The 10,000-nt window shown below is 44.8% G+C and overlaps 1 protein-coding gene across 1 annotated transcript in view; it reads left to right on the top strand.

Annotated features, from left to right (window-relative positions):
- The window catches only part of ube2j1 (ubiquitin-conjugating enzyme E2, J1), a 51,757-nt gene extending 44,641 nt beyond the window's left edge, over positions 1-7,116 (top strand). The window contains exon 8 of the mRNA XM_066677991.1: positions 4,188-7,116. Within this exon, the coding sequence (XP_066534088.1) occupies positions 4,188-4,487 (300 nt within the window). The 3' untranslated portion in view covers positions 4,488-7,116. The remainder of the gene's footprint in view (positions 1-4,187) is intronic.
- The last annotated feature ends 2,884 nt before the right edge of the window (positions 7,117-10,000 follow it).

Genomic DNA, 10,000 nt, shown 5'->3' with positions numbered 1-10,000 from the left:
CTCAGGATTACTCTCTTCCTCCTCAGCGCAGCGGAAGATTCCCACTTTCCCCGCTCCCTGATCACTTCTCCTTCCTCAGCAGCGTTTACACACACTCCCATTAAATCGAAGAACTGATTGTGAGCGGCTGTGTGTTGCGTGTGGGCACAGCGGGTGGTCCAGCTTTTGTTCAGGGGATACGAGAGCGGGAGAGAGAGATAGAGAAGAGGTAGGGAGAATGGGTGGTCCAGTTTCTCTAGGGAGAGAGAGAGAGAGTGACAAAAAGACTGAAAAAGAAGAATGAGTGAGACAGGAGAGACAGACAGCATAAAGAGCGTGTAAGAGGAGGGAGAACACGTGGTCCTGCTTCTTTAGAGCTCATTTAGAGAAAGTGAATAGAAGAGACTGAGAGAGAATAGGAAAGAAGTAAGAGAGAGAGAGAGAGAGATTGCAGCCCCGCCACCAACATCGTCTACCATTCTCTGCAGTGCTTTACGTAAGGGAGAGGCTGGCTGTCCAATAACTCCCTGCCCTCTGCCCTCACGTGGCGGCTGGACCCGACACACAGTAGACAGACGGAGCGAGAGAACAAGGAGGTGTATAAGTGCCCCGTCCAGCTCTTCATAATCAGCTTCAGGGAAAGATACGCATGAATTTCTAAACAAGGAATTCCACAGATTAAAAAACAAACCCTTAAGATGTAAACAAAGCCGTTCTGAGGGGTTTGATCTGAAATCCTCCGCTCTGTAGAAAGTTGATCCTAGAGGAAATCTCCAAAGGAAACAAACAGGTTGTCTGCAGATCCTCCAGAATCTATCTCAATTGGTCCAGGAGGCTCAGTGGTTGTCATATTTAATTTAAAGTGTTCTAATGAAATACATTTGTGGATCCCACAAACTGTGGAACGTATTCTGTTTTTTAGATTTGCTGCTTTTTACGTGGAGTGCAGAGACTCGAACATTGCCCCGCCTCCTCAGCTGAGTCTCTCCAATCACAGCACAGCACAGAATGAAGTTAAACAGAGCAAAAACACAAACACAACAATCGTGACAAAATAGATTGCCGATTAAATAGGGAGAAAAGGAGAATGGAGAAGAAAGACAACAGAGCAAAGACAGCTAAAATTCAGAGCTGGTTCTCATTTAAATGAACAGTCTATGTACCAGTCGTCCTGAACAGGGCTGTTTACGCAGCAGTTTTGAACAAAGCAGGTGACAGACATTTTGTTAAGACCCCAAAACCTGTGGAAAGGGGGTAGTAAGTTTTTTCTTCATTGTTTACTATTACATCACAATAGGCCATTGTGATGTCATCTGATACAAGCGAGATGTGAACTAGCATTAAAGAATGGAGTCATATGATGTTACTGTAGTTGTAGCATTCCCCTTCAGATACATCCCACAAAATATGTTAATGTACTTCCCCACGGCCAAGTGACAGAGATTTCAAAACACTGAACACTGCTGTAAATCTGAGCTCATATCTCCCACTTTTATTGACTTTCTGCCTCCTATGAAAGGCCACACAAGAGCGAGCGAGCGCTATTACGGACCGGTCACTCATACGACCCACTCAGACCTCACCGGAGCCTGAAACCACCTGTTGAAGCAACAAAGAATAGCACTCACCAAAGACACACGCTCCGTAATCAGAGGGAGTGCCCCAGACTGGCAGTGGTCTTTGTAGAGTCTGTTATAAGCCTCGCAGTGAGACGAGGCCTGGGCTCCCTACCGAGTAGCTACTAATAAATTGAACAAAGCCGTGCTTTGCCTTTAGAAACGCAGCTTATTGGAGCCTTGAGTGTAAATCGCTGCAAAAAGCAATTAGCGTCTGACTCTGTCATGCTTTTAAAGCATGCTGTATGTATTTCCAGCGCTTAAACGTTGCCTCCCGCTCAGACGTCTTTGAGATTGAAGCAGACGGCCTAGCGTGGTGAAGGAGATCCCGTCTAAGCTCCTCTCTACCAGCCCTTAGTGAACCCTCGATGAAGAGATGAGAGAAAGGGAGATAGAGAGAGAGAAAGATAGAGAGAGGTGAAGCCAGAAAGAGACATCTGCTTCCAGATTTTTCTCTAAAAGGAAAAAAGAAGAGAGTAAAGGAGCAGAGCAAAGGACTTCTTTACTCTCTCACTACCATCAGTTCTATAACTTTGTATATCGTAACATTCATTCATTCATTCATTATCTGTAACCCTTATCCAGTTCAGGGTCGCGGTGGGTCCAGAGCCTACCTGGAATCATTGGGCGCAAGGCGGGAATACACTCTGGAGGGGGCGCCAGTCCTTCACAGGGCAACACACACTCACACATTCACTCACACCTACGGACACTTTTGAGTCGCCAATCCACCTACCGATGTGTGTTTTTGGACGTGGGAGGACACCAGAGCACCCAGAGGAAACCCACACAGACACAGGGAGAACACACCACACTCCTCACAGACAGAACACACCACACTCCTCACAGACAGTCACCTGGAGGAAACCCACACAGACACAGGGAGAACACACCACACTCCTCACAGACAGTCACCCAGAGGAAACCCACGCAGACAGAGGGAGAACACACCAACTCCTCACAGACAGTTACCCAGAGGAAACCCACGCAGACACAGAGAGAACACACCACACTCCTCACAGACAGTCACCCGGAGGAAACCCACGCAGACACAGGGAGAACACACCACATTCCTCACAGACAGTCACCCAGAGGAAACCCACGCAGACACAGGGAGAACACACCACACTCCTCACAGACAGAACACACCACACTCCTCACAGACAGTCACCTGGAGGAAACCCACACAGACACAGGGAGAACACACCACACTCCTCACAGACAGTCACCCAGAGGAAACCCACGCAGACAGAGGGAGAACACACCAACTCCTCACAGACAGTTACCCAGAGGAAACCCACGCAGACACAGAGAGAACACACCACACTCCTCACAGACAGTCACCCGGAGGAAACCCACGCAGACACAGGGAGAACACACCACACTCCTCACAGACAGTCACCCGGAGGAAACCCACGCAGACACAGGGAGAACACACCACACTCCTCACAGACAGTCACCCGGAGGAAACCCACGCAGACACAGAGAGAACACACCACACTCCTCACAGACAGTCACCCGGAGGAAACCCACGCAGACACAGAGAGAACACACCACACTCCTCACAGACAGTCACCTGGAGCGGGAATCGAACCCACAACCTTCAGGTCCCTGGAGCTGTGTGAATGCGACACTAACCTGCTGCTCCACCGTGCCGCCCATTAATAATAATAATAGTAATAATCTTTATTTATAGCACCTTTTCACATACTATAAAGCTCCATAGTACAATGCTAAATAAACGGAGGAAAAGCAGTCAGTGAAGGCACTATACAAGGTATAAATCACAATACGACTAAATATAAACACAATAAAATAAACATATATAAATATATAATAGTATATAATAGCATAAAATAATAAATTAATACATAACCTGAATCTGAGAAGAGGACGACTCTAAATCATACGAACACAATAACTCAGTAATGGGTTTTATAAAATCAAAGCCGTCACAAATCAGCACTGACTCAAGTCTCCACATCTCTGCCCTCTATGTTACTTTTTTTTTACTAAAGCAAAGTTGTCCACTCTCTACCCAATGATTGACCCTGCTTCTCTCTTGGCCCGAGACCGGCCGTGGACGCCATGATAATGTGGCATTTCGTGTGCTGCATTATCTCCCGGCCAGGTTGAAGAGAGTCGTGGACAAATTTCCTCTGAACTTTGAAGAAAATGCAAATGAGGCAGCGCTCATGAATAAGAAAGCGTCTCAGTCCTCTTTAGAGTGCAACAGATACGCTTCTGGGAAAGGCAGCATACAGCCAGTGTCTTGGAATAGTGTGTGTGGGGAAACGGGAGAGACGGGGAGACCTTGTGTTATTTTGTGTGTGTGTGTGAACCCGGAGTATTATATATATCACATCGTGGGGACTTGTAGGTCCCCACAATGTAAATCACTCTTAAGGCTAGGGTTAGGGTTAGGATAAGTGTTAATGTAATAATGTAATCTTAAAAATAATGGTTCTACAAGAGTTCTTCATTTAAGGAAATGGTTCTATAGAGAACCCACAGTTCACAGAAACAAGTGTGTGGGTGCATCTATCTCTAGTGTGTCTCTATAACGTTTTGACGTTTTTCTTCTGTCCGCAGGCAGAGTCAGTCTCCACAGCCCCCAGCGAAGAAGCAGCACCCGCCCCAGAATCCCCAGCAGCCCCTGGCTCTCGGCCCCTGAGCCCCCGTCAGCGGCGCGCTCAGAACCAGAACCGCAACCAGAACCAGAACCCACCTCGTCGGCCAGCCTTCCCAGCATTCCCTGCAGCAGCCGCGCAGCCGGACGGCAGCCACACGGGCTCGGCCGTCCTCATCGTGCTGCTCACCCTCGCCCTGGCCGCTCTGGTCTTCCGCAGGATCTACCTGGCCCAGGAGTACAAGTTCGACTATGAGCTCTGACTGGCACCTACTTCTTTAAAAAACGGAACCGCCACCATGCTTCACCACCATCCAGCCCCGCCAAAGCCCGCTCTCCCTGGACACACCCCTCCCCCCCACCACACACAGCCTGAGAGGGCATTAACATCCGCTAGAACCCAGTGGATAAACCCAGTAGAGTGGGCTTGGGTTCTGTATGATCAACATTTCTGCATTCCTTTAGAGGGGGCTCAGTAACTTCCTGTATTTTTTTTTTTTCTTTGATGGTGGTTACATTCGTTTTGAACTACACTCTTAACAGTAAAGGTGCTTAAAAAAAGGGCCTTTGTGAGCGAGGTGCTCTGCTTAAATGAATCGTAAAACATTTCTCAGGGGGCTTTAAGGAGGACCTCTACACCTAGTTGAAGTTGGAGCAAATTTGTAGCCCGTCTAGAAAGCCCTGAAGATCATGGCCCTGAGGAAGTCCTTAGTGGATGATCTTTGGAGCGAGATGCTGTAGTGTAAAGGTACACCTCTCCAGGGCTGTAGATCTATCCACCTTTATTTGTAAGAGTGTAGACATATGTCGACGTCTACCGGTTACTAAAGAACGCTTATATCGAGCTCAGAACTTAAGAGACTTCTAAGCCTCCCACGGCTTCCGATGCATGTGCTTTTGACCTGTAAAGAAAAAAAAAACATATGATCAAAGTTAATAGGCTTTATTTAATAATCAGCAAATGATTCCTTGTATTCCAAAGTCAGCAGTGAACGTCTGCTAGATCTAGACAGTATCGTGTGTATCGCCATTTTTTTCTTCCAATCTGAGGACGTGAGCACGGCGTGGCAGTCAAAACCAAACCAGTCTAAATAGTTCGTCCCATTCAGCGTCCAGACAAACACTGTACGTTTAAAAGCTCGTAGACGCCTGGGGCCTGATTCACAAAGTGTCTTAAGAAAAAAATTCTTCTTTAATGTGATTTTTTTTTCTCTCTAATTCACTTCGTATTCTTGTGTATTTAAATTTTTGAATGCTTATTTTGATTCGTATTTTAATACGTTTTTGTTCTCAGCTGAAACTTCAGATAAAAGTTCAAACAAATTGTTATTGTTCAAAAATTTATATTTTTCTTAATATAAGAAATTTGTGTTCTTTAAATTTTTGTTTCTTAATTATTTTCTGAACACAAAGAACGCTTCACACTTGTCTTAGATTTGAATATAGTTCGGATAAGCCTTTAAAATTATCTTAAAATACTGTTAGTTTCTGCATAAGAAAAAGAATGGTGACAGATCATTGTTCCCTACACTTTCTAATTCACTTCGTATTCTTGTGTATTTAAATTTTTGAATGCTTATTTTGATTGGTATTTTAATCCGTTTTCATCTCAGCTGGAATTCAAACTTCAGATAAAAATTAAAACTAATTGTTATTCTTCAGAAATCTATATTTTTCTTAATATAAGAAATTTGTGTTCTTTAAATTTTTGTTTCTTAATTATTTTCTGAACCCAAGGAACGCTTCACACTTAGATTTGAATACAGTTCGGATAAGCCTTTAAAATGATCACGTTTAACAGCTGAATTACTACTTTGATAAGGTTATATGTGAAGTTTGTTCTTAAAATACTGTTAGTTACTGCATAAGGAAAAGAATGGTGACAGTTAATTTTTCCCTACACCTTCTAATTCACTTCGTATTTAAATTTTTGAATGCTGATTTTGATTCGTATTTTAATCCGTTTTGTTCTCAGCTGCACAGATTTGATTAAATACTGCTTGATTATTTATTTAAAACAACAACAACAAAAAAAAACATGTAAGGCTTCATTACAGTTTACTAACAGAAGAAAAAAAAACAATAGTGTCTTGAGATAAATCTTTAAAAAATAAGTCTTTCTTGGGACAGCATGGGGGTTTTAAGAGTTTTTTGGGAGAATTACATTTAAGTTCCGTAACTGAACTTCTCAGTGTTTCTTTTAAGATCCTTCATACGTTTATTTTTTTCTTAGGAAAGCTTTAGTGAATCTGGCCCCTGGACATCAACATCTCGTCTGAAATGAAGGCTTTTTGTTATTGGACCTTGTCCTAGCTTCACTTCTTCTCAGAAGGTTTTACTCTCGAAGTCAGGACGTTTGCCAGAGGTATTACATAGAGCATCACCTCCAGCTCCAGAGAACAGTTTCATCACCTCGCACCCCAAAGCTTGAGGAGCTTCACACCCTTCTGGCCAACTGTTGGCATTGGGAACTGTGACGCGGGATTGTCCCAGTGCTTTTCTGTGTGATTGAACTCAACTGAACTACAGTCAGCAATAGATTCACCAGGAAGTAGTCAGAATGAGCTGAGGTCACACGGAGGTCATCGGATCCAGGTTCCAGGCCGGGATTTTAAAACGTCCAGCTGGTACTGCACCTCAGCTGTAACTGCTGATACCCCTAACTGGCCAGGCATAGTCATACCAGCTGGTCTTATTAAAATCCCGGCCTGGAACCTGGATCCAAGGTCTAGGTCTAGTGTGAGTGCGGCTTAAAGCCAAGTCGCTCAGTTTAGGTTTAGTGCTTTTATTTGTGATCAGGCCCGGCTCTTTAAGAGTGACCCGCTCGGTTTGAATCAGTGATAATAAATGTGCAATGTAAAGGTGTATTGTATCATTTTTAACAAGAATTATTAAAAATGGAGAATATAAAGATTGTGGGAGTTTTATTGTGAATACAGATTTATTTCACAAATGTCTCTACAACATAATGTCGACCTCCATCTTTGTTTAACCCCTGGATGACCTTCAGAGAAGAACAGAATAAATGAAACCCAACCCCAGTGACAGACCACAAGAACAACTTGGACAAATAAAAAATACAGGTCCATGCCTCTTTTTTATCCGCACGGCTTTATTTGTTGATTCATTATTCGGCCTCTGTGGCCTTCGGCGTCTGACGAAACAGTGCCGCAACAATGAGAGGGTAAAGCTTCAGTGGAAACACTTTTATTTATTTTTATATAATATTCTGAGAGTTTATATTGTCCTTTAACTGCTCTAGAACATTCTCCTCTGTTGTTATATATTCTCTACTATTCAGAGCCCCTGTTGTACCTTTTTAAGGTAAGTTCACACTGATTGTGCCTTTATTACTTCACACTGGGAAGTCCCCACAAGGCTCAGATCCTTACACTCCATTTCTCCTGCTTCCAATGTTCACTTCAAGAACCGCCAGGTGAATCGCAGCCCTCACAGGTCAGTGCCATTGTCACTAGATAATCACTGTTTCCTTTATTAATTTACTCTTAATTTGGTGGAGTATCGGTGTAGAATAAGGACGGGAGGACATGAGTTCATTAATGATTCATGAACACTCCCTCTGAAGAATAGACTAAGCACAAAGTGACAAGAGTGACAGCACAACAAAGGACATTTGATAAGCTTTTCCCCGTTGAATTCCTGTCTTTACTGAAGGTGTTTACTTCTCCTCGGTTGGTGGGGAGTTTGATGGCCTCCTGTGGTGAATATGAAGAACTCTATTAGAACTGGTAATAGAAGGGTTAACATTTGAATTGTCTCTTTAACTTTGGAGGCTGAGTGTGGGAGTAGTGCCCGGCTGATGGCCTTGATCTTGGGCAGTTAGTGTTCTCCTGCAAGTGTGCTGAGCTCTCTCTCCAATGAGGGTGTGTATACATTTTGTTATATTAATAATTATATTTGTGCACGTTGTTTCTATTTTATCGTCAACTTACGGCACAGAAAGCATAACAAAAGACTTCCAGCCAATCACAGAGCAGGAGGCAAAAAGACTCCAACCAATCCCAGCACAGTTAAGGCAGGGGTTTGGCGCGTTCTCTCACAGCATTGGCTCGCGTCCCGCTGGCTCGCTCCCGCTCTCCAGAGCGCGAGCGCGTCGTTGAGCCGCGGGCCAATCAGCGCGCCCCTCTCGCAGCGGCTCGGAGACGCGAATCGCGACGCGCCCAAAAACTTTATCAGTGCGCACTTACCGGATCGACCCGCTCCACTTCTTTCTCGGCACGGCGATGCGTGGACTCCCGAGCGGGGCCCCAACATGCCTTACACCGCCCAGCTGCTGCTCCTGATCCTCTGCCTCACCGCGCTCGCCGAGGGCGGCAAGCACAAGAGCAGGAAACGGAGGTGGTCCGCTAACCTGGAGGCTCACAAGCACGGAACGTATGTACTGGGTTTACTTTATGAGTTTGCCTGGACGTTACGGGCACTTTGTGGTTCAGCCGGACACTGTGGAGGGTCTGCGGTCTGAGGGCGGTGAGCGCTGGCCGTGGTAACGCAGGGGTTATTAATGCACGGCAGAGCACTGGGCTCGCTGCTGAGCGCTGTCCGTGGTACCAGTGGCCAGTTAGAGCGCATAGTGTTAGTGGGTGCTGTCCACGGTGCTGAAAGGGTTTTCTCTTGTACTATTGACACTGTTATAGGGCGCTGTCCATGGACCTAAAGCCACTTTGGTCCGTGGTGATGTGACGTCGCCAGCGTAACACAAGCGCTATCCACGGTATGGAAGACACTGTCCATGGTAGTAAAGTCCTTGTTTATGGTGGTAAGGGACAGTTTCGTATTAGTATAGACTCTGTCAATGGTAGAAAAGTCACTGTTCATGGTGGTCTAGACATTACTCATGATAGTAAAGACACTGTCCATGCTGAAAAAGACACTCTCCTTGGTAGTATACATGCTGTCTATGATATGAATGATGTAATCAATGTAACTAAATGACCTGTACAGAGCAGTGTGGTACTGGTGGCATTTTCTACAGACAGAAATCATGTTATAAAACACTGTCCATAAAAGTAAACACAATCCTTATGGTATAAAGACTCTACCCTTGTTTAAAGTATTTTGATATTGTCACTTTAACTAAATGTGCAGTGAATGTAGACTGAAGGCTCTGTCTGTGTTACACAGCATTGTCCATAGAATATAGGACAGTGTCCATTTTACAGAGCATTATTTGTGGGACTAAGGACAGTGTCCATGTTACAGAGTGATGTCTACAGGGTTACAGACAATGTCAATGGCATTATGAGTTTGTCCATGTAAGTAAATATGCTATGTGAATTGTTGCAGAGCACTGTCCAGGGTACTGAAGTTGCTATGTTAAAGAGCACTGTCCATGGCACTAAGGGCGCTGTCCTTGGTGCTAAAAAGATGTCTCTGGTTCTTAGGTGTGCAGGCAGATGTTTCCTTCCTTCCAGAATATAAACAGATGACTCCACATAGGTCATTTTGATTGGATCCTGCGTAATTATGATATTTATTATGAAGACACTGGGTGTGTAAAAATGAGACGCGTGCGGCGCCGCTCCCCAGTCTGAATGGATTTTTGCTGCGGGTGAAAACACTCCAGATTTAACAAGCGTGTGATCCTGGGGAGGGAGGGGAGGGGAGGTGTGAGTGGGTGGGTGGGGGATTATGTGTGTGTTGGACACGCCGCTTGTCAGGTTAGTTTGAAAATGACCTGACGAGGTTCTTCTGCATCAACACACTGCAAATTAAGAGGCTAGTGTTTTCTGGATGTGTTAAGTCGTTGTTGTTCTGA

Source organism: Hoplias malabaricus, chromosome 7 (genome assembly GCF_029633855.1).
Source record: "Hoplias malabaricus isolate fHopMal1 chromosome 7, fHopMal1.hap1, whole genome shotgun sequence".
Lineage (NCBI taxonomy): Eukaryota > Metazoa > Chordata > Actinopteri > Characiformes > Erythrinidae > Hoplias > Hoplias malabaricus.
Note: the sequence above shows the minus strand (reverse complement) of the source record. Positions and strands in the feature narration are given on the sequence as shown.